Source organism: Pseudorasbora parva, chromosome 17, assembly GCF_024679245.1.
Source record: "Pseudorasbora parva isolate DD20220531a chromosome 17, ASM2467924v1, whole genome shotgun sequence".
Classification (NCBI taxonomy): domain Eukaryota; kingdom Metazoa; phylum Chordata; class Actinopteri; order Cypriniformes; family Gobionidae; genus Pseudorasbora; species Pseudorasbora parva.
Window position 1 is genome coordinate 30,009,597 of NC_090188.1, and position 25,451 is coordinate 30,035,047.

A 25,451-nucleotide genomic window follows, 5' to 3' on the forward strand; every position below is an offset into this window, starting at 1 on the left:
GTGTGTGTTCTTTTTTTTTTGGGGGGGGGGGGGGGTGCAGCATTACGTCTTCAAACAGAAATGTTTGAAGGCACGGAGCAGCCTTAAAGGAACAGCTCACCCAAGAAGGAACATTTTGTCATTACTTACTCATCCTCAAGTTGTTACAAATCCAAGCCAACCGTTTCTTCCGTTGGACATAAAATCAGATATTTTTAAGAATGTTAATAACCAGTCAGCTGACGGTAGACATTGACATCCATTTTTTTTCCTGCTACGTTCTCAGAAAAAGTTGCAGTGATGTAACTGGGGTGGTTCCCTAAGGTACAAACATGAAACAATACGTATTTGTACCTTACCTAAATGCTACCTTTGCAGTACATATTTGTTCTTCAAAAATACATATTAGTACCTAGAATACTAGAATACTGCCCCAGTAACAAAACTGTACCTTTTTTCTGTAAAAGTCAATGGGTGTTGTCAGCTATCTGGTTACCAAGTCTTTCTATAAATCATCTTTTGTGCTCAAACTCATAAAGTTTCATACAGAAAAATAGGGTGTCAAAATTGTACCTTTAGCTTGTCGCTGGGGCAGTACCCTTAAAAGGACATATTTGTACCTGTTTTACTCCTAAAAGGTGCATATTAGTACCTTTGAGTACAAATGCGTACCTTAAGGTACTACTATGAACCTTTTTGTGGTAAAAATGGTACAACGTTGGTTCTTTTAAGGGTACTGCCCCAGCGACAAGCTGTTGTACCCCTAAAGGTACAATTTTGACACCCTATTTTTCTGTGTATTGGAACAACTTGAGGGTGAGTGAATGATGACAAAATGTTCATTTTTGGGCGAACTATCATTTTAACTCGGCCGTGTAAAACTATCTCCTCTACTAGTAGTAAAAATTATGTTGTGACTTTTGTACAAATATTTTTATTTGAATGTATAATTATAATAAAATGACATTTTTATGAAAACAAAGTAAATTTTTTATGTTATTCTATTTTTTAAATGCAAATCTATAATGAAATATTAACAGAACATTATATAAATAATAATAATAATAATGAAAATATTTCTTAATTTTACATCATGATGTTTCTAAAAAATTTCAAACGTTATTTTTTTAACTTTATTTAACCCTAAACATTCCAGGTTTACATTTACATTTGCAATTCATTTTGAAATATCAGTCATATGAGCTGTTTAATAATTTTGAAATGTAACCATGCATTTATTCCATTAATAACCTCTATGCATTATTTTGTTTGTTTCCTCTCTCTATAATCTATGAGGGGGAAGGAGGTGAGAGAGGCCAGAAAGGAGAGAAAGGAGACCAGGTTAGTAGCCACACATTAACATTGCTTGTTATGCATCCACAACAGTTTGTAAGATCATTAAAAAGTTCAACTATACTGTCAGATGGTGTTTAAAAGTGTGTTTTTGCAGCCTTGCTTCCAAAAAAGAAAAAAGTAAAAAAAAATATAAAAGCTGCATTTAGTCAATACAATGGACAGCCAATCAAAATGCTCAGTCCGGCTTTCCCTTTGATTTGTCAGATGTTAGAAGAGGTTTTAAAGGTTTTAAAAGGAGGGACTCTGAGGTATTTTAAAAGGATGGACACATAAAAAGATGTTTTTCGACCTTGGAAGTCTCTTGTTTTACTGTAGGTCCTCTCAAAAATGTGATTTCATGCAATGCGTTCAGTATGTTCTCTTCTTTCACCAGGGTGAAAAAGGTTCTGAAGGCTCACAAGGTCTGCAGGTAAATAAAGTCTGCTTTTGTCATCAGATGTCAGTAAGAAATTAAACTATAAGTCACCAGACTTTTTTTTTCTGCCGATTGTGCACTGTCCTAATGATACAATTAACTTCACATAACAGATTTACCTATATTTAAAAACCAATCTAACTTATTTGTATTCAAATTAAAATATCTCTCAATACCTATATTTCTTTATCTCTTTCCTTTAACTCTCATAAAGGGCATTAATGGATTGAATGGACTGACAGGGCCACCAGGACTTAAGGTATGAACTTCCTGTCTCCGTAATCCCTCCATCCTGACATCTTGTGATTTGACCAGGACCGACTGAACATTAAAGTCTTTTTAATTTAGAGTGATGGAATTATTGTGGACGTTTTCAACATGATTGATCAGCAAGAGAGCAGCTCTGCCATGATCTCGCTGATTTACTGACCAGAGTGGCTTATTGCAACCAGTTCTTGCTGTGTTAAATGGGTTCAGTCACAAAACGTGTCTGATTGTGGCCTTCATTTTTGTTAAGAGCACAGATAGGAACCCCTCAGAATAGCAGGCAGTCACAATGCTGCAATTTTCACAGCTGGTACGAGAGCACCTGAAGCAAAAGCTTTAAGAGCGTATTCTCATTTGATCTGAAATAAGGTCATATTGCGCATATGAAGAGATCTTAACATGATTTTTGTGTTCTTGCAGGGAAAGGAGGGTCAGCCTGGTCCCATTGGCCTCCGTGGTCTTCCAGGAGACCCGGTAAGCAGGAAAAAAACTGGTTTCTCAACTTGTCCCGCACCATTTTTTAAAATGCATATTAAAATATCTTGAATAGGGCAATTTGAAGAAGAAGAAAAAGTTACGGCAAAGCCATATAAGATTTGTTTTTTGTTTTTTAACACATGCACCAAATTACAACATTTCTCCACTGGTACTGATAGTTCGAAGTAAAAGTTAGAGTCCACCCAAAAATGAAAATTCTGTCATCATTTACTCACCCTCGTGATGTTCTTAACCCGTAAGACTTCCAATTGTCTTTGGAATACAAATGAAGATCTTTTAATGAAATCTGAGGGCTTTCTGTCCCTCCATTGACAGCTAACTTTAATGCTAATAATAAAACAAAACATAAAGAGATCTTAAAACTAATCTATATTAATTGAGCAGTTTAGTTAAAATTTTGATAAATAGATTTAATTTAGGCTTTTATTTAAATTTAAACATTGATCAGTGAACATAAACCGAAGCTCTACAGATCCTGCATGATGCGCGAGAACAAAGCTCATTGGTTCTTGCTGAAGCTCAAACACACTGCATAATATGAGAATTAATCTCATTGGTTCTTGCTGAAGCTCAAACGCGCTGCGTAATACGAGAATGAATCTTATTGGTTCTTGCTGAAGCTCAAACACACTGCATAATATGAGAATGAATCTTATTGGTTCTTGCTGAAGCTCAAACGCGCTGTGTAATACGAGAATGAATCTCATTGGTTCTTGCTGAAGCTCAAACGCGCTGTGTAATACGAGAATGAACCTCATTGGTTCTTGCTGAAGCTCAAACGCGCTGCGTAATACGAGAATGAACCTCATTGGTTCTTGCTGAAGCTCAAACGTGCTGCGTAACACGAGAATGAACCTCATTGGTTCTTGCTGAAGCTCAAACGCGCTGCGTAATACGAGAATGAACTTCATTGGTTCTTGCTGAAGCTCAAACGTGCTGCGTAATACGAGAATGAACCTCATTGGTTCTTGCTGAAGCTCAAACGCACTGTGTAACACGAGAATGAATCTCATTGGTTCTTGCTGAAGCTCAAACGTGCTGCGTAATACGAGAATGAACCTCATTGGTTCTTGCTGAAGCTCAAACGTGCTGCGTAATACGAGAATGAACCTCATTGGTTCTTGCTGAAGCTCAAATGTGCTGTGTAATACGAGAATTAACCTTATTGGTTTTCACACATCAAACAAACATGTTTGAGCTTCTATTTACCACAACTGATGTGTGAATTAAATTCGTGGCTCGACTCGTCGAGACTTTCTTCCAAGATGGCTGCTGTCTGTATACCAAGGGGGTAATCTAGCACTCGGAAAGCGTTCCGCCCATAGGGGCAGCCATTGGCTCCCATTCATTTTTGCGTCACTTTGACAGTCAATAACTTTACATCTGAGGCGTTTAAAGACTCCATTTGTCCATTGTTTATTTATAAAGAAACACGACAATACATAAAAGGCTCCATTACCTTGTATCTTACACTATCGCCCCATATACGTTTTTGTAAAAATAGGCTAACTATTGCTTCATCACCAACGTGACTCTGTCGCACAGTAGAGAAATTACCCTATAGACAGGGGGAGACGCTCAGAAGCAATCTTTAACTGTCTGGGACGTGGAGACATAAAGTCCGATAAAATCAAGGGGAAGAATGGGGAGAGGCCCATAGTGAGCCAAAAGCAACGGGACAAAACATTTAAACAACGTGATTCAGATTTCACCTTCCACAACTATTAAAAGACCTACAGCTGTCAGACAGGTTGCTTACGTCACATCTACGTTGTCAAGCTCAGTCTGAGCCTGCACAATACGCTCAGCCATCAGGAAGTGAGTGCTTCTAATTGACTTCATTTTTCGGCGTTGAAGCCTATGGGATCGCTGTGTCCATTTCTTTTACTGTCTATGCTGTATAAGCGTAATGTACTATCTTTATAAAGTATCTTCTTATTAAACTGTTTGTACACTTACAAAGTTCTCAATGCTCCGGTTTGCATGTAGGGACCCTCATTATGCTACTGTGTTAGTGTGAGGCTATTTTGAGCTGTAAGTGGTATTAACTAGGGATTTAATTTTACTTACTCTGTGCCCTATAGACAAGCGTTATAAGCTAATCTGTTTTTAGAGATAAAACTCTTTACATTCGCATCCCAGAGAACGTTCTACTCGGTAACCATCTGTTAATTACCCCTAGGTTCATTTTTCACCAGAGTGGTCTTTAACTGAGGTGCTACAGTGATCCTTCACGTCACATTTAAGATTGTCATTTCATGATACAGTTATAAGAAGTAATAAAGCTCTTTGAGATTATTAGATGGGAGACATTACAGCATTACAAATAATGTTTGGTGTAGGAAAAAGTGCCGAACTGGCAACCCCTGGCTTGAACTATGGGTGATTAATAGGGTCATATAGAACCTGCTTTATCATTGTTTAAACTGGTAATGTGTTATTGTTGCGTTTACTTGACAGGCCTAAATTCAACACGAGAGATGTTCTTCGCACACAGTATTGAGTATGAGACCCCTTTTGATTGACATGATATAATTCATTGTGAATTTAAAGGTTCTTCATGGAACCATACGCCAATAAAGACGCTTTTTAAGAGTGTAGAGGCTTGCGGATAAATTCTTCTGGCCACATAGAATACAACCACACACACACACAAATAACTGTTTATGCTCTCGCAACCACCCACAACGTCTTGGCATAATGACTGAATTTTGCATGGGCAAATACTCCACAAAACAGTAAAAATCTAGTTTGATTTGAATCATGCTCTCCACATCCTTTTAGTGTTTCCCACTCTCGCTCACAGACAGAAAAAGACAATGCATGTATAAATAACAGAGGTGAGAAAAACGAGGATGCGGAGCTGTAAATTGTTGCGTAGACAATCAGTAATCAATCAGTAATCTGAAAATTAATTTGCAGGGACGGGTACATCTGAGTACTCTACGTGTGGGAGGAAACGGCATCAGCATCACAATCTGTTCTCGGCACCTGCTTCTGCTAACGAGCATCTGCCTTTATTCCAAAAATATGGGAACACAGGGATGGGGGATGTTAGGGATCAAATCAAAAACAAACTGCTCTAGAACTGCTAAAGCTGATAGGCATGTGTCTTATCTCTCCTCGCTTTTTTCAGGGCTCTCCCGGTCAGACAGGACTGCCTGGAAAAGATGGGATAAAAGGAGAAAAGGTACGCAAGAGCATTGTGCATTTGGAAGCACAGTGTGACTGGGGCCGCATGTTTCTAATGTGATATTTTCCAGGTTTGTGCATATTTTGAGCCACAAGGTCATGTTCAGAAGAATTTGTTCACATTAGGCTTCACTGAGCTGTGCTTTGCTTGTGCATTTTGACAGTTTGCACCAGCTGTAAGCAGATAAAAAGGAAGTTGGATGGAATAGTTTAAGTGACTTAAAAAACAACAACAAAAAAACACTTGCTTTAAAAAAACACAAAAAAAAACCATTTAAGTTGTTGGCCAGCGCCAGCATTTTTGATCATTTTCACAAAAGTTTCATGGCCCCCAGAATATTTAGTTTTATGAATATCATAACATGCAATACATCAAAAGAAAAAACAGACCCTGTTTTATTCTAGAGTCATGCCTTTTTTTATCAACAATTCAATGTGGGGAAGTTTCTTTTAAAAAGCAACAATTCGATTGTCAAAGACTACATATGGATCAGATTCAGAGTGATGATCAAAACATAGATGAGGTAGATTGAGTCCAACAACCCCCTAATGCTTCACAGCTCGTCATTTCATTCAGTAACGTTCGAGAGTTTTGATTTATATGCTGTTAAATATTGGGGATATGGTTTACATATGCATATGATTCATAGGCGTAATTTGCGGGTGGGACATGTCCCCACCACTTTTTTAAAACATCTTGCTTCTTGTATGAACCTAACTAATACAAACAAAACATCTCTGGTTAACTAGAAGAGTATCATTTTGTTCGTTTGTTAAATAAGAGGCGATCTGGCGCTCGTTCCCGCTGTTATCAGTGGAGCAGATTTCTCTCGCGGCTCATGCAGTCTTCACACAGACGAGCGCTTTAATCTAACGCTTAACGCCGTTGCAGAGACTTTCTATTTGTTCCGGTCAGATCACGAAACAAAATGCACAAAAACTGTCCCTGCTCTTGATGTACAACCACTGATGGTATTCGGTTTTGACGAGAGAAAAAATAGGCTATGAGGGCAGATTAGAAACGAGAACTTCTGACAAGTTTAACAGACTAGACCAGGGATTAAGTGTGCAAATCTATGCCTTTATTCACGTGAAAAATCTTGGCACAATGCTATATTGTGTTTAGATGCAATCTATATCAATAAATTAACTATTTAATTGATTTCCGGACATTTTAATACAAATTTTTCTGCAATTGTTATTGTACATATTTTACATCTGATATAACATTGTATCAGCAATGCTACCCCCCTTAATACGCCATATAGTGCATATCATATGCACGCGAAAAAACTGTGTACCATATGCACGCCAAAGCTCATTTTGATGTATGAGCACCCCTCATACGTCAAAATGAGCTTTGGTGTGCATATAGTATGCAGTTTTTCGCGTGCATATGATATGCAATTTATGTCCCACCCACTTTTTAAAACAAAGTTACGCCACTGATATGGTAGATATGATATTGCTTGGTTCTGCATCTTCTTTTCATGCATTTTGATCAGGAGATTCAGTAATCGTTGAGAAGATGTGTAAATATAACAGTGAAAACAGAAAGCCGGAAAATTCTGTCAATGGCGGGGAAATCGTTTAAATTGGGGGGCGGGGGGGGGGGAGATTGGGGAAAAAATAGATTTGCTTTTGTCATTTTATCTTTTAATATTTTTGTTTACCTTCATTTTTTTTAAGTTTTAGTTCGTTATTTTAGTACTTCTGTTACAAAAGACAACTTTTTCAAGTGAAGTTAAGTTTAAATGTATAAATCTTATATGTATTTTTTATTTAAATTACTATATATATATATATATATATATATATATATATATATATATATATATATATATATATATATATATATATATATATATATATATATATATATATATATAAATATTTAAAGTTACTGTGAGAAAGTTTGACTGGTGAATGCTTTCAAAATCTCGGATTTGTCATTTGAGTTCAATGTAGCGGATGTTTAATGAGCTTTTTTTAGTCTCTCAGCTCACCTCTGAAGCTGCGTGAGGTGATTCCAGGTTGTTGGCATTTGCCCCAGATGTCTGTGATATTTACGTCCAGCTCTTGTTTTGTATGTGCGTGTGAAGGCGGGCATGTGTGTGCATTTGTGCAGCCCTTCTCAACCTGTCAAATGACAAACTGGAGGTGACAGCGTCTCTAAATGCCAGCTGTCGGTGTGTGTTTGCAGGGTGATGCAGGCGGAGCACCGGGACTGATAGGCCCCCCGGGCCTCAAGGGTGAACCCGGAGAGCCCTGCACTGTCGGACTCTGCAATGGGGTAGGTACACAACACCATTCCTATGTTTCTCTTTCACTTCACCTCCATGTTCCCCACTCAAAATCTTCTCTTTCAGCACCTCTTAGACACAAACAGAATATCACTCAGCACTTATCCAACTTCCCATCGCTTTGATGACAGCTCCGATTTAAGAGGCACACTGACCAAGACGTTATGCCCTGTAAATCTGCAACAGCTAATGCGAGACATGCATTCTTCCCCCGCCAGAAGCCAGAGTTATTGATGACAGCTCCTTGTTTTCAGCTATGACATTGAAAAACTGTTCATGCTAATACACCACTTTGGTAAAGCTCTCCTAATGGTAAATTAGGATACCTGTCCAAGCCATGAGAGAGAGAAATCACCAATCAGATCTGTTAAATAGCTTAGTTGTTTCACTTAAATTCGATCAAATTCCAATTTTTGCCTCAGTGCCTGGCTTCTTGGTTTTCTCAGATCTGAAATAGTTATGAATCTTAAAGTTTTATCTCGAGTTTCAGAACAGATCTCGAAAATGTCTCTGTGCTCAGATTGGCCAAAGGTATCAGTATGCAATCTCTCAGAAATCTCAATTTAAACTTATTTTTTATGATAGAAGAAACATCTTAGAAAAAGCTGATAGATTCTGGGATGTTATAGATAGAGTTACATTTCTAGGTAAGATCAGATTTTTTTTTTTTTTTTTTGACTTGATTGGTTGATTGGATCTTTGGATGGTTGTGGTTTGCTATTGGTCAATCTCACGTGAGTGTCAGGTTGTCCCGCCCTCACGCCAGTAAATCAGTCATCAGAGAAGAGTAGAGATGTAATGATGTGTATGGATAAATCATTTTTAATAAACACTGCAATGTTCCATTAAAAAAAACTATAAATTAATAAAAATAAGTAAATTCACAGGCTCATAGAGTCATTTTGATGGCCATCAGCATCGTAAATCATGCAAAGTTTTGTATAGACTTATATACACCTATCACGCATAACATTATGAATAATATTTTGTTAGTCCCCCTTTTGCTGCCAAAACAGCCCTGACCTGTTGAGTCATGGACCCCCCTAGACCCCAGAAGGTGAGCTGTGGTATCTGGCACCAAGATGTTAGCAGCAGATCCTTAAAGTCCTGTACATTGTGTGATGGGGCCTCCATGTATCTGACTTATTTGTTCAGAACGTCCCACAGATGCTCGATTGGATGGAGATCTGGGGAATTTGGAGACCAAGTCAACACCTGAAACTCTTTGTTTTCCTCAAACCAATCCTGAACCATTTTTGCTTTGTGGTAGGGCACATTATCCTGTTGAAAGAGGCCACAGCCACCAGGGAATACTGTTCCCATGAAAAGGTGATGCTTACATGCCCACTGTTGGTGCTTTTGGCAGTGGACAGGGGTCAGCATAGGCACCCGGACTGGTCTGTGGCGATGCAGCCCCAAATGCAATGAACTGTGATGCACTGTGTATTCTGACACCTTTCTATCAGAACCAGCAATAACTTCTTGAGCAATCTGAGCTACAGTAGCTCCTCTGTTTGATCGGACCAAGCAGGCCAGCCTTCACTCCCCACGTGCATCAGTGGGCCTTAGAGGACCGCCCATGATCCTATCGCCAGTTTACCACAGTACCTTCCTTGGACCAATTTTGATAGATACTGACCACTGCAGACCGGGAACACCCCACAAGAGCTGCAGTTTTGGAGATGCTCTGACCCAGTCATCTAGCCATCACAATTTGGCCATTTACATGTTTCTTGATTCTAATACATCAACTGTGAGGAATAAAAGTTCACTTGCTGCCTAATATATCCCGCCCTCTAATAGGTGCCTTGATGAAGAGATAATCAGTGTTATTCACTTCACCTGTCATAATGCTATGCCTGATCGGTGTGTGTGTGTGTGTACTTATATACACATATATACACATACATATATACACTTATATATATATCCAACTAAAACGAAAAGCGCCAGTTATCAAATTTGATTTCAAAGTTTTGATGCTAGTTAGATGCCAGCTGGACTCAGACCTAAGATATGATGTTTGTTTGTAAGAGAGGGAGATAAACTGCATATTAACTGTAATAGTGGCAAGACATCCAGCATGAAGCATATAGACAGATGGGTGGTGGGCAGAAGGAGCACTTGTTGATCGGTTGAACGATGGCTTGTTGGTCTGAAATCAATAGCATGAAGTCATAAGCCACTTTAATTTCTGTTTGAGTGAAAAAGAGAAAAAAGATGGATATTCATGAACAAATTAAATCAAAACTATTAACATATGAATTCATATCCCTGGTCTCATTCTGCACTATTAAAATGATTGCATGATATAAAATTAATTAATTAAATAAATAAATAAATAAATAACATTAAACTAGTTGATGTTCATATTATTCCTCCACTTCACACACTTTTCAGTTTAATACAACTTAATCCAACTGTTTATTTAAAGGTGCCCAAGAATGAAAAATTGAATTAACCTTGCCATAGTGAAATAATAAGAGTTCAGTACATGGACATCACATACTGTGAGTCTCAAACATCATTGCCTCCTCCTCCTTTGTAAATCTCGTAAATGAAAAACACCACAGAAAAATAAGTAATTCTACAGCATAATGCCACCTGTGATGCAATCGTTGGAGATCATTAATATGTAAGCCCCAACATTTGCATCTGTCCAAACATGTTCATTGTCAGGCGGAAGTGACGGAGCCGAATCATCAGGTAAACAAGCGACAAGCGAGGATAGCAAAAACTCTCATGGACACAAATGTCATGTTCCATGCTGTGCGGACGTGACGTGAGGACTTTTCATACCCTTCCCACAGACAAAAAATGTCAACAGTCATGGTTGATGTTTATAATAAGATACCACAACAATTTAATTCAAGATCGTTCGTTTGTTCGGCCCATTTCAAGCAAGCTTCGCTCAGCGTCTTAAACTGAAGAAAGTGGCAATTACAACTGTATTCCTGCAAGCAGTAGTAGTGATTTATCCACTTATTGACTGTTTAAAACATTTCTGATTAAATTGAAAGTTTCATAGAGAGACAACATTTTCTATATAACGCAAGATGCTAGTACAGTAACAATAGGAAACTCCAAGTACCATGTATAACCAAAACACCAGATAGTATACTGGTTTTGGTTTTGTCGGAGGGAAAAAAGAGCGTTTGTGCTTGCAGTTGCCAGATTTCAGTAATTTAAATCCCCCAATCAGAGCTTTTCTGTGAAAAGAACTCGTATACTATCCGGTGTTTTACCCTTAACATGCAATCTGGCAACCATATGAACGCAAACTCTCTGCGCGGATTATCTGAAAACACCAATAAACAAGTAGGCTGCATCTCAGCAATCTCCATTTGAGAAGTTCTGCTTAAAGTGTCATTCAGTCGGTCTGTGTTCTGTCAGGACTCACAAGCTGAACAGCTGAACAGCTGATCTGCTGTGTGCTGTGAGCTGCTGAAATAAGCCAGTCAGAGCAGAGCTCAACATTAATATTCATGACTCTTCCAAATAAGGCAAAAACAGAGCATTACATCCTAGGGACAATTTAAAGGGTTGTAAATGGACCTGTAAAACTGTTTCTGGACAATTTTTGTCCTAAAATAAGCCACATAGCCTCTATGTAGATATCCGAGAACAATTTAACATATTGTTTTAAATCATTCTAGGGCACATTTAATCAGTTCACTATACTTATTAATATTATTATCACTATTACTATACTCACATAATATCTTGTATTTCGACTTCATGGAATGCAAACAGTCAGCAATGCAAAAAGACTTGCTAATCTAATTCTTGCTGACCACAAAAAAATCTATTTTCCATCAGTTGGATAAATAATGCTTACTGCAACTCTTTTGCATTGTCGGCTCTTACAGTAACACTGGCAAATCACTCTGAGAAAAACAATTAAAAAATGCTGTTTGAACTGTACTGAACTCCAGAGAACACGGCCATGCAATATTTAGAGATGTTGAAGAAACTTTGAAAATGTATCTTGTCCTAAAAGGTACTAATTTGAAGTGGTTAGAAAAAGTAGTCTGCTTAGTATGAAAGCAACTCATCTGCAAACAACTGACAAAAGTGTTTTGAAAGTTGGAAAGTTTGATTTGTAAAATTATTTAGTCTTCTTTTGTAGCATCACTACTTTTTGTATTCCTGAACACTGGTTTTCAAAGATTTTACAGCCAACTATTTGCAGAGTTCCTCGCTTGTGTTTCTCAGTTCATCACTTGTGTCTATTTATCTGGCTGAAATTGAATCTTACGCAAGTCCTAAGAACATGGTATTCATTTGAGTTTGTATTTCATCTCTTATTTTACTCTAGGAGGAGGTCGTCTCTGGTCCACGGGGGTCACGGGGCCCTAAGGTTGGTTACTGTGAACTTTTTTTTAGTATTCAATTTTGCCCTTGTGAAGTTTATCTGCAAAGGAACGTCCCCAGAGCTAATATCAGTTATATTACCCTGTGCTGTGCTTCCTTGTCTTTTACTCCACTTTTTTTGGTGTGATAAGAAATATCAGCATTGTGAATAATTAAAGAAAAGTTCTGGGTTCATCAGTGACAATTTTGATTGCCAGAGAATATAATTTTGACTCTTCTGTAGTTTAAAACAAAAACAAAAACTGTGTTTACAGTTTCAATTGAGATACAAGTTAGAATTGTCTGTGGTGAGCAACTTGTATTGTACCGAGAACATTCCTTTAAACCAGTTACATGCGGTCATAAATGATTCACTTATGCTAAACGCTTCATTAAACGCTCTTTTTACTGCTGTGTAAGCATCTGTTTGTAAGTGTTTCATTTTAAATATATTACTGGCTGAAAATGTTAATGAATGTTAACAAATTCATTGTAAACCACAGTTATTATTTAGCCAAGCCATATTGCAGAAACTGTATTTACTTCTTTTTTGAATTTTGTACTTTTGGATTAAACCCAAAGAGTTTGTTTAGTTTGGCCGAATAAACTTTTTTCGGTGGGTTCTCTCTACCAGGGCGAGCGAGGTGTACCTGGAGTACCTGGAGATGCTGGAGAGAAAGGAGAACCTGGGATTGGAATCACTGGACCCCCTGTAAGTACCTGTTTGATTTGAATGTTTAAATTCTCTTAAAGGGATAGTGCATTCAAAAATCTAAATTCTGTGATCATTTACTTAACTTCATGTTGTTCTTAAAAGGCACAATATGTAAGGTTTGTGGATTAAAATATCCAACAACAAAAAAAAACACGAGAACAGTGTTATATACACTCACTTAAAGGATTATTAGGAACACCTGTTCAATTTCTCATTAATGCAATTATCTAATCAACCAATCACATGGCACTTGCTTCAGTGCATTCAGGGGTGTGGGATTTTATCTGATGCCAGTTACTGGGATTTTCACGCACAACCATTTCTAGGCTTTACAAACCTTAGGAAAAACATCCAGATCCAGTATGCGGCAGTCCTGTGGGCGAAAATGCCTTGTTGATGCTAGATGTCAGAGGAGAATGGGCCGACTGATTCAAGCTGATAGAAGAGCAACTTTGACTGAAATAACCACTGGTTACAACCGAGGTATGCGGCAAAGCATTTGTGAAGCCACAATACGCATAACCTTGAGATGGATGGGCTACAACAGCAGAAGACCCCACCGTGTAACGTCATCTCAACTCACCAGAGGTCACCAAAATTGGACAGTTGAAGACTGGAAAAATGTTGCCTTGTCTGATGAGTCTCGATTTCTGTTGAGACATTCAGATGGTAGAGTCAGAATTTAGCGTAAACAGAATGAGAACATGGATCCATCATGCCTTGTTATCACTGTGGTAACTGTGATAACAGGCTGGTGGTGGTAGTGTAATGGTGTGGGGGATGTTTTCTTGGCACACATTAGGCCCCTTAGTGCCAACTGGGCATCGTTTAAATGCCACGGCCTACCTGAGCATTGTTTCTGACCATGTCCATCCCTTTATGACCACCATGTACCCATCCTCTGATGGCTACTTCCAGCAGGATAAAGCACCATGTCACAAAGCTCGAATCATTTCAGATTGGTTTCTTGAACATGACAATGAGTTCACTGTACTAAAATGGCCCCCACAGTCACCAGATCTCATCTCAATAGAGCATCTTTGGGATGTGGTGGAACGGGAGCTTCGTGCACTGGATGTGCATCCCACAAATCTCAATCTGCATCTCAAATCTTGCAACTGCAAGATGCTATCCTATCAATATGGGCCAACATTTCTAAAGAATGCTTTCAGCACCTTGTTGAATCAATGCCACATAGAATTAAGGCAGTTCTGAAGGCGAAAGGGGGTCAAACACAGTATTAGTATGCTGTTCCTAGTAATCCTTTAGGTGAGTGTATTTTGTTGACTGTACTTCAATTATCCCATATGTTTCCAATAATTTTTTAATCCAGAAAAATAAGCAATTTTAACCAGGACACAGGCCGTATCCGTGCATTGCGTATCAGTGACATACCGAGTTACCCTCGATTTTTTATTTGTTTACCTGTTTGGATGCATTTATAGACTGAAAACTAATTATTGTACAGTAATACAGCATTTTCTCTGTCATACAATACGTTATACGACTTTAACTTTATTTTGAGGAGAACTAAAGGAGATAAGCTGAAATTTCAGTCAATTACATGCAAAAATATGGTACAGTGTCAAAAGACTTGGAATATAGTGTACTGTACAAGTCAAATGAAAAACGATAATGGTACGTTTTGTATAATGGTACTTTTTGTCAGAATTAGAGCTTGATGGTTGCTGTATTCTGTAACACTGTGTCATACAGGTTTGCAAAGACGCAAACACTTCAGATACTTATAGTAAAGGCCAATTCGCATTGCTCCGACTGACAGCAACACACACTTTGTTGGGTTTTGTCGGATCAGTGTGTTACTACATCTAACAGTGTGTTTTCTACATCTTTGTTGGCATCTGTCGGAGATTGTTTTTACCGATTGCACATACTCAATTGGAATCTGTGTCTGTCAGTGTAGTGTAGTGTGAATTGGCCTTTAGACGTAAATGTCGGGGCCATAGCCTTTTGTGAGCAGCACTCCAACACAGTGCAACCAGACTTCGACTCCTGGCTTGTGGTTCTTTCCTGATCCTATACCTTTCTCTCCTCCCCTGTCACTTCCTGTCTCTCCTTCACCATCCTATACAATAAAGGCAAAACATTGCCCAAAATCTTACTTAAAAAAAGATGTAAAAGATAATTTAATCATGCAGTAGATTTGGCTGAATACCAGGGAAAGTTAACTTTTTCACACATACATAAGCCCTATTCAGATGGGGCTAGTTTTCTAAACGATGTTTGAGTTACAGTTCTTAACACGCAACGCCTGTGACTTTATGCATTAATTCGGACTGGACTAACGTCTCCATGTTTATTACATAGGTGGATGGGAGTGTGTGTTTTCTAGACGTAAGCGTTACAAAAGGTCATGTTCTGTGTTTGCATGCATTCATTCATTCATTATTTGTTATAGTTTCCATTTATAATAAAAAAACATATTTAAGTAAATTCCATATTTTTAATAAACTTGCATAATTGAGCAGAGCAATTGAAGTATTTTACTCTTACCTGACTCTGATATTAAAATTGGCAGTCTTCGCAGTTTCTGCAATTTATGTTATTATCTACAGTATACGATTTGAAAATGAAAGCATGCCGAAAAAATGGTGCACAGACGGTAGCTCAGGTGCGTCAAAACCACAAGGACAAGCATTAGTATCAGAAATCAAAGACATAAGCATTCAGCTGAGTTTGCTGAATTTTTTTTTGAAGATTAATAGCCCTATTTGCATGGGATTAGTAATACCCGGTGACCTCTAGTCATTTGTAATAATTGCGGAGGTTGTCTGTGATCTTGATCTAGTGTGAATCGGCCATGTCTGTAATTTGTAAAGTAAAAATTCCCCCGCAAATGACCTACAATATTTCGCCAGACACCGAGATCCTGCAATACTAGTCCTGTCCGAATCGGCATCTCTGTGAATAAAGCCAGGATTTGGCAATGTCGTATATCATTTCTTCAAGGTTTTTGTTTCCTGTGCACCTTTTTATCTGTCTTTCGTGAAGAATGGAGACTGCGTTAAAGGGTTTTGATAGTATTTTGAGTGCTGGGTCCTACATCACACAACTATATACAATTTGCAGATTGTTTCCTCCCATGTCCAGTGCCGGTTCTTCTTCTTAGAAGTTGCAGCCATGTTGAAAAACACAAGGAAGCCTTGTTTCATCATATATGGGAGATATGTTATATCAGAGATTAGAACAGGGTTTGTGAAATGGGAATTTCTCTAAGGTCCCCTTAGAAAACTAGTCTAAACAGGGCTATACATTCCCACAGATAACCACAAAGTTCTATAAAAGCTTTCCAAGCAGCTTTAGACTTTTAGCTTAGTATTTCAGTAAATGTATATCCGACTGAAAACAGTATTACAAGAAGATCTTTATTTTATATGCATCTTTCTGTCTTTCTTTTGCTTGCTTTTTTTCTAGGGTCCTATTGGACCTAAAGGGGAACCAGGGAATCAGGTAAAGGATTAATTAACATCTCAAAATCAACAATTACATTTAGTCCAAGCATGTAAATTATGTCACTGTGCAGTGTTATTTATAACTCATCATTATATATTTTTCTAGAAGTTAAAAAAGATATAAAAAAAATAAAATAAAAAAACTGAATCTAGATTGGTGTTGAATATGTAGGGAAGTGAATTTGCATGATGGTGTTACTTTCACAGGGTCCCCGTGGACCTGCAGGGACAGTTGGATTGCCAGGAAATATGGTGAGAAGTACTTTAAATTCTTTGCATTCATACTACTGTATGTCAAAAGTTGGAAATATCCCAATATGTATATTCCAGTATGTATAAATTATGGTATTTGAAGAAATCCTAAATACATAAAATATACTTTAAATATACATGTATCTTTTACTTAATTTGAAAGGGACCTCCAGGCCCACAAGGCAGACCAGGACCCCCTGGACCTCCTGGAGAACCGGTTCGTAACTTTATTGTGCAGCTGTTTTTTTCTTCTTCCTTTTTTTCTTTCTTTTTTTTCTTTGATTATGGCTACTTCATGGAGAATATAATGAATATGTGTGTTTGTGTTGCATCTAACTTTTTAATGTTGTATCTAATGCTATTCCAAATAATGTTTCCCTTTCAGACAGCACTGCCCATTGTGGGAGACATGGGGACATTACTGAAGGTACTCTTCCATCCAACTGTCTGTGCACTTATTTCCAAAGCAGTCTATTAGATGTTGAACATTAGAAGTATGAGCAGAGCTAAAAAAAATAAATAAAAGATGCTGAATTTATAGTTAGACCTCATGCTCCCAAAAAAAGTTTCCGTTTAGATGCATATCAGCAAGACTTTTGCAGACTTTGAAACCTGACACCTCAAACTAAAGTGTTTAAAAATATATTTAAAACTGTGTTCCCTTCAATCAGATTGTGTTGATCTTAAGACAGATCTAACCCTGTGTTACCTAGAGAAAGCTTATTTTCCTCTATAAAACTGAACGATTTCAAAAGCATTGCCTTTCCTATTATACATAACACTTGAGTAAAAAAACACAAATGACAGACTATAGCCAGGGGGATATGAAGCCCAATTTTATCTGAAATTGTTATGAATAACGTTCAAGCATGTTTTATAAATTATTTAATTGTCTGATGTATTACTGTCTTTGAAACTCTTTATATTCATGTATATTCCGCGCTTAAAAAAAAAAACACTCTTTCAACCCACTCCCTTTAATTCTTGCCTATATGTACATTCTGATCTGTCTTCCTCCTCCAATGCTCTTTATGTTTCTGTTTGGGCATCATGCATTCATCTCTTTGCGACTGAAGAAACCTCTGACAAGATAAATGCCCATTTGCAAAAATACTGACGCAGTAAACCACCAACCGCAACAACACACTGAACTACTTACAGTAGCTAATGTAATGTAGTTCATCTCAAGTTTAGATTCATACACAAAGAAACACTGTAAATAATGCTGGGTTGATGTTTAACCCAACATGCTGGGTTGAGACTGTTGGGTAATTTTTGTTGGTTTATTTGATCACATTTCAAACACCATTGGGTAGTTTAAAATTTCCAGTTTGACTCATGTTAGGTATGTGAGATGATAGATTAATACAATTTGTGAATATTTACATGGAACCATGATCCCCTTACGGAAATTAACCATGGTTTTATGTAGGGGTGTCATAAGTAGGCCTACTGAAAGTTTAAAAATGTGACTAGCCTATCTGTATAGCATCGACTCACATGTAGCCTATATTCGGTCCCCGCAGCTGCGTTCAGTCACGTCATGTCAGTTATCTAAGCGCAGGGCTCCAGACTGTAGCCGAATAAATGTCACTGTCAGTGAATAATAAATACTATTTACATATTGCTCTTGCATGTTTTGCGTCTCTGTGTGAATGACGGTACACACACACACAAGCGCGCCGCACTCCCTCGCTGTCTTTTTAGCCACTGCCATGTCACTATTTGAGGACATGAACGCATAAACCGTCACTTACATTTACATTTATGCATTTGGCAGACGCTTTTATCCAAAGCAACTTACATTGCATTCAAGATACACACTTTTACATTTTGTCAATTCTTGCCTTCCCTGGGAACCGAACCCATGACCTTGACATTGCTAGCGCCATGCTCTACCGTTTGAGCTATAGGAAAACTCATTTCTGCCAATGGGGGAGGGGGAGATGTGAGGGAAGATGTTTCGGCCGGGACTTTTTACTGCGCCGAGTCGAAGTACTCTCAGAAGTGCTATTCCGCCATACATTATAGTTCTCCTTTTTAATCCGTTTAGAAAAGCTCCAGATTTTATTTTATGTCATCATACTTGATGGTTCAACTATTTGTGTAACTGTATTTAAAAAGGGAAAACGTGGAGGTGTTTGGCCACTTCTGACTTGATCTCGGTTTGGTACCATAGTGAATGAAGTGAGCTTAGTGGGCTAAGCTAAATGCTATCAGATCATCACCGCGCGTCAGAGCATGGGCGTAGATTACGCAGGGGACGTGTCCCCCTCACTTTTAATAAAATTTATTTTTGTCCCCCGCACTTTTACTGGGTCTCACTGATCCTAGTTGACCCGCTCCGAGCAGGATTCGAACCAGCGTTACCTGCGCGGGGACGGACAAGTTAACAGCGGCGCTAAAAACAGCTTTCTTTAATCTCGGTTGATAGCGCGCTTCTTGAGGTCACGGGCAAGTGTATTTACATAGAAACCAATGTGAATACATCAAGATTTAAATTCAGAGACAAAAAATTATCTATGCATGACCTGTCATTTTATTCTAATCTAAATATGAGGAGGGCGCTCTCTCACAGAAAGTCCAAAAGTGGATTCGTAGAGGTAATATCCAGTCACGCTGGAGGTGCAGCTGAAGGAAAACAATTGTTATGAGTGATGAAACGTGACGACGACAGACGATTGCGACAATATATATGCTTTATGTGTGTTTTTCAAGTCATCTCAATGTAGGCTATTTATTGACAATAAAGTAGCCTATCATATGAATAATGCAGCTTTTAATGTTTAGTATCTTCTGCTCACCAAGGCTGCATTTATGTAATCAAAAATAGTTAAAACTTAAAAACAGTGTTTTTCCTATGTGAATATATAGTAATTTATTTCTGTTATCAAAGCTGAATTTATCATCATTACTCTACTCCAGTCTTCAGTGTGTCATGATCCTTCACTAGTCATTCTCATATGATGATTTTATAATCAAGAAACATCTATGATTATTATCTGTTTTGAAAACAGTTGTGCTGCTTAAAAATGTTGTGGAAACCACGATAGCCTACATGTTATTTTTCAGGATTCTTTAATGAATAGAAATTTCAATGGACAGCATTTATTTGCATTTATTAAATAAATGATTATCTTTTGTAATATTCAAAATATCACTTGTGATCAATTTAATGCATGTCTGATCAACAAAAGTATTAATTTCTCTCTTTTTTAATTTTACCACAAATGTTTAGACGGTTTCCACAAAAATTAAGCAGCACTATGAGCAGCACAACTGATAATAATCATAAATGTTTCTTGATCATCAGATCCTCATATTAGAATTATTAGTAAAGGATCATGTGACACTGAAGACTGGAGTAATGATGATAAATTCAGCTTTGATCACAGGAATAAATTACACTTTACTATATCTTCACATAGAGAACAGCATGGTTTACATTAGAATATATATTTTTTTACATTGCATAAAATCTATGGAGTCTTAATGCACAAGTGTTTGTAGTATATAAACCAATCATAAAATTGGCACAAAAAATAGGAGAATAATATTATAGATATTAATTAGTGGTTATTGTTCAGCAGTGTATTTGATATCTTGCCCAATTAAAAGCAAGAGATGCGATAAATATTATTGGTCCAAAAAAAAAAAAAAAATGGTATTACGAAATTTCTCTCCCCCTCACTTCTACAAAGATGGCTACGCCCCTGCGTCAGAGCGATTAAGTGCACGCATTCAGACGAGAGAGGGATGTATCAACTCGTTTTAGTCAAGGGAATAACAGTTTTATATGAAAAAGCGGTGAAGTATCCATTTAACTATCTTCAAGTCCTCGATTTGCATATTCTGTCATGATAATCTATCCCTGCGTCCCAATTCGCATACTATCTATCCTAAATAGTATTCGAAAATAGAATTAGTACGTCCCAAATCGTAGTATGTTGAAAAGAGTATTCGAAAGATTCCCGGATGGTTTACTATTTCCGGTCCGAATTCACAGTATGGATCGATGGGCACTCTAACGGCTGATATTGCCCACAACCCATTGCGAGTTGGACGAGGATTCGATTAGAACTGCAAACGTGGATAAAAAGCGTTAAAAAACTACAAACATGACGGGTGTGCGAGTTTGACGGTTAAGTAGAGAAGTAAAGGGGTTTGAGTGATCAACTATCAGTATTTAACCCGACAAAAATATATTTATTCAGTGTTGTCCACATTATATTTCACCTGCAGCAGCATTGTGAACTTTTTTAATGACACGTTTGGCCATTAACTTTTAAATGCGTCATTATATTTAAACTGCAAACACATGAGGAGTCTCTGACCCACAAAGACCCACAAATGGCAGATCAACGAGCGGCTACATTTCTCTCCGATACGGTAGGAGTTTAATCTGAATGTGGAGGATTTGAACTGTGACGAATCTGACAATGATTGACAGGGCAGATAAACGGTGACGGGATGCACGTAAACTAAGCGACAGAGTCCGTTAAAGATGGCGAAGTAGTATGTCCCGAAGCTTGCATACTTTTCTGCTACACACTCAAAAGTATCAGAATCAGAATCAGAATCAGAAAGAGCTTTATTGCCAAGTGTGCTTTCACACACAAGGAATTTTTTTTGGTGCTGAAGCTTCCAGTGCACATAAACAAAAATAGTACATACTTTTAGGACGTAGTATAAGTAGGCGAATTGGGACGCAGCATATAAATCGCTCGTGTGGTAACTGTAGAGATGTTTACAGAGTCAGACAATATATGAAGATAGAACAGGTATAGTTTAGTTTATTATAAATTATTATATTTCATTTTATTTATTTATTTTATTTTTTTACATTTAGCATTATAATTCCTCATTCCCTTTGCGTGGAAAAATGCTACTCTGACGTTCTTGCTTTTTTTAAAAAAATGGTAAATTTCCTTTAAATGAATTAATCTTATTTATTTAATGAAGCTCTGGTACATATTTGTACAGCAACATCTAAAAGTGTCAAAGCACTCTGCTAAGTTTTTGTTTTGTTTTTTTACATTTTCTCCACTTTTAAAATCTTTTGAATTTTAAAATGTGTACAAATGTCCCATTTCTCATCTAATGCAAAACCTCTGCTTCTATATCGGTCGCATGCTTTTGTGCTAATTGTCAGTCTTGCACAAAGAACACAAATATAAATGCACTTCCTGAATTGTCCTTCACTTATTGAGCAGGTCGGACTAATGCACTAGTAAATTGCTACCCTCAGACACACGCTGGTACCCTGCGCGAAAAGTGCATCAGTGTGAAATGTCAGCGCAATCCCTGCGACCCATTATGGCAAACCTTTGATTCTGCTTCCCAGATATACAGTTACACTCTTTAAAGAGCAGAGGAGAAAAAAGGTTGCTTACTTAGCCTCCGCGTTTAAAACTGCTTTTGAAAGCACCTTCACTTTTGCTTTTCCTGTTTCTCTCTGTATCATTGGGCCAATGTATTGAGTTGAATGCATCAGGCTGACAAGGTTAAAATCTGTGGGGAAAAAGCTTTGAGGGAAAAAAAAAGTATTTCACTAATGCATACCTTTTCTCAAGTTCTCTGCCTTTAAGTTGTTTGTATCTTTGGGTTTGACCTTTAGCTTTTTTAGCAATGTGCAAAGATAGATTGCTTTGCCGTATGTGTAGCTTCAGCCTCTAAAAGCTGGTAAAAGCCTGTAGCCAGATGGGCAGGCATGAATCCTACACAGATATGCAATAAAGGTCAGTATACACAACCAGATAAATGTGTGTTGAGCTCATGAACATAAATAAGGACTCCAGGTGTGTTTAGTGTACTTCCACAGGAAGAGTGAGGTAAACAATGAAAACAAGTTTTACTTCAGTAGTTGTCCCTTAGTAAACATTAAATGGATAGAAAGGTAAAAATAGATAATATCTCAGAATATCTGCTATGAATTGGAATGTGAAGGAAGCCTTATCATGACACATTCCACGTGAAAGGAAAAGTTGAATCATTGGTGAATTTTCAAACCGTGTTGAAGTAAAATACAAAGATAAAAAATTGAGTACCTATAGAGTAGTATTGCATCTTTCATATCTCCAGAGTCTTTAGTTTGATCATATTTATAAAAGAAAGATATGCCATACCGTTGTTGTTGTTGTTGTTGTTGTTGTTGTTGTTGTTTTTTGTTTTTTTCCGACAACAGCCTACCTCATGGAGGTGTGCAGTGGGTGGGGCTTAAGAGTCAAGAACACACACACACACACACACACACACACACACACACACACACACACACACACACACACACACACACACACACACACACACACACACAATACATCATGCCATTATCCCTGGGTAACTTTCGATTCACTACACGTTCGTGTTTTTTACATTATATACTTAATAATAATAATTTGTTCGATTTATATAGAGATTTTCAAGGCACTCAAAGCTCTTTACATTGAAGGGGGGAATCTCCTCAAACCACCACCAATGAACCATCACTGTTGTCACAAAATCAACAGCCACTAAAGAAGTGTGTTTTTGCTTATATGCACTTACTGAATGTTAACAAAACAGACATTTCATACAGTTTCACTCACATCCTGCACACTTGCAGAACTTCGTTGCTGTTCTGGAAAGACAAACTGCATCCACTGTTTCCTTAATGCTGGGTTATTTGGAAGCTTATGTTTCCCTCACAACCAAAAACACACTTCTTTAGTGACTTTGTTGATTTTGTGATCTAAAAACAAAATGACAAACCTGCCGACGGCTTCTGTAACCCAAAAAAAGCTTGTTGATGTGCACACACGCTCATCAGGGAGCAGTGCCCATACAAAGAATTCCACTCTTTATGAAGTCATACTAAAAAAAAGAAAAGAAAAAAGTATAATTAGCACAAAAATACTTTTTTGGCCATGCTTAGCCTGAGAATCCAACTCTTTAACAGTGTAAATAAGTCAGACTGCTAACAAAACAGACTGCTAACATTAAAATGCATATAATAGTCCAGATATAATGTCCTCATAAACCACGAGTAAACACATACAAAGTTGTAAAACTTGAGAGCATGACAAACCGCTAAGAAAATACAGTTACAGTACATACCATTGAGACGTCCTGCTGTAGTTGTCGTTGCTGCTTCTCAGCCGCTCTGTTTTTTCCTGATAGGCTCGGTACAGCCTATCTTTCTTTTATAAATATAATAAAACTAAAGACTTTTTCGAAGATTTGAAGGATGTAATTCTACTCTATAGGTACTCAATATTCACATGAGATTGACTGAAACTGAGTTTTTCACATTTTGTTAAAGGGGGGGTGAAATGCTGTTTCATGCATATTGAGCTTTTTACACTGTTAAAGACTTAGATTCCCATCCTAAACATAGACAAAGTTTCAAAAACTAATGTTGGACGTTTGATGGAGTATTTCTGTGTCAAAAATACTCCTTCCGGTTTCTCACAAGTTTCGGAGAGTTTTTTTTCGAGTATGGGTTGGCTTGACGTCGATAGAGCGGAAGGTACTTGTATGGGCCGTACGGGCTCTTCTCCCGGTAGGGGGCGCGCCCGCGTCACTGAGGCGAAAGAGCAAATGCACGCCCATAAACACAGCTCTCAAGGTGTAGATTCACTCGTCCGTGCAACACTTATGTCGCGCCACGCTCCACTTTATTCCTATTGGTGACATCAAACGACTTTAACACGCCCACACAGCATTCCGGGAAGGCAGCGCTGCATTTGAACCGATTTGAAAGCAGAAATGACAAGAAGCGTCACATCACGCTTCGGTCTTGTCGCAATAGTGGATCTCCACGGTCTCTGCTGTCACAGGACTTCACCAAATCAACAAGAAGTGTGTTTTTGACGGAACGGTCCCAGCGATAAAGGTTCACGGCCCTGCTTTGGAAGCAGGCGGTGAGTAAAACTGCTTCAAATGTCTATGTTGGCTATCGTCGCGTAAGTAAACATCAGTGAACAACACGATCGTGTATAACGTTAGTTAATTTATCAATGGAGCATGCGATGTATGGTGTGTGTTTAAATACATTTGTTTAGCTGACCAATATAGGTGTCAGTTTGTTTATTGTAAAACCACCCAAACATAAAGCTAGGCTAGGGGACGTTCTTACAAAGTTCGCTTCTTCATTCAAATGCGCTAACGTTACTCCATTGTTTTTTTTATACACTATCTGATGTGCAAAACCGTTTTGCTTGCTACTGCTAAGGTCTAGTCGCATACAATAGACCATAAACCAAATCATGTCATCATAAACTGCGAGTAAACACACACAAATGTTGACAGGCCACTTAATACAGTAACTTACCACAGAGACGGACATCCTGCTGTTGTTGTTTCTCCTGTTCAATTTATTTCAGCCACCGGATCTGATACTGGATCATATCTGTATTAGTTGAATCCGATTGATAGCCATCATAAGCCATGGTTTATTTAGGGTAGCGTTTTCTTCTCCATGCTTTAGGACGTCACCGCTTTGTGCGCGCTCGTCATTCTTAAGCTCCGCCCACACGATACGCCTCCAGGCGCTCTGCTTTTTCCGGAAAGACTCGGTACAGCCTATATTTCTTTTATAAATATAATAAAACTAAAGACTTGTCGGAGATATGAAGGATGCAATACTACTCTATAGGTACTAAAGATTG

At 37.9% G+C, this 25,451-nt stretch overlaps 1 protein-coding gene across 2 annotated transcripts in view; it reads left to right on the forward strand.

Annotated features, from left to right (window-relative positions):
• LOC137045021 (collagen alpha-1(XIX) chain) overlaps positions 1 to 25,451 on the forward strand; it is a 305,351-nt gene that overhangs the window by 218,869 nt on the left and 61,031 nt on the right. For both annotated transcript variants that reach the window (XM_067421446.1, XM_067421447.1), the window contains exons 21-32: positions 1,276 to 1,320; positions 1,709 to 1,744; positions 1,965 to 2,009; positions 2,438 to 2,491; positions 5,652 to 5,705; positions 7,911 to 8,000; positions 12,329 to 12,370; positions 12,998 to 13,075; positions 16,514 to 16,549; positions 16,759 to 16,803; positions 16,967 to 17,020; positions 17,189 to 17,230. In XM_067421446.1, the coding sequence (XP_067277547.1) occupies positions 1,276 to 1,320; positions 1,709 to 1,744; positions 1,965 to 2,009; positions 2,438 to 2,491; positions 5,652 to 5,705; positions 7,911 to 8,000; positions 12,329 to 12,370; positions 12,998 to 13,075; positions 16,514 to 16,549; positions 16,759 to 16,803; positions 16,967 to 17,020; positions 17,189 to 17,230 (621 nt within the window). The remainder of the gene's footprint in view (positions 1 to 1,275; positions 1,321 to 1,708; positions 1,745 to 1,964; positions 2,010 to 2,437; positions 2,492 to 5,651; positions 5,706 to 7,910; positions 8,001 to 12,328; positions 12,371 to 12,997; positions 13,076 to 16,513; positions 16,550 to 16,758; positions 16,804 to 16,966; positions 17,021 to 17,188; positions 17,231 to 25,451) is intronic.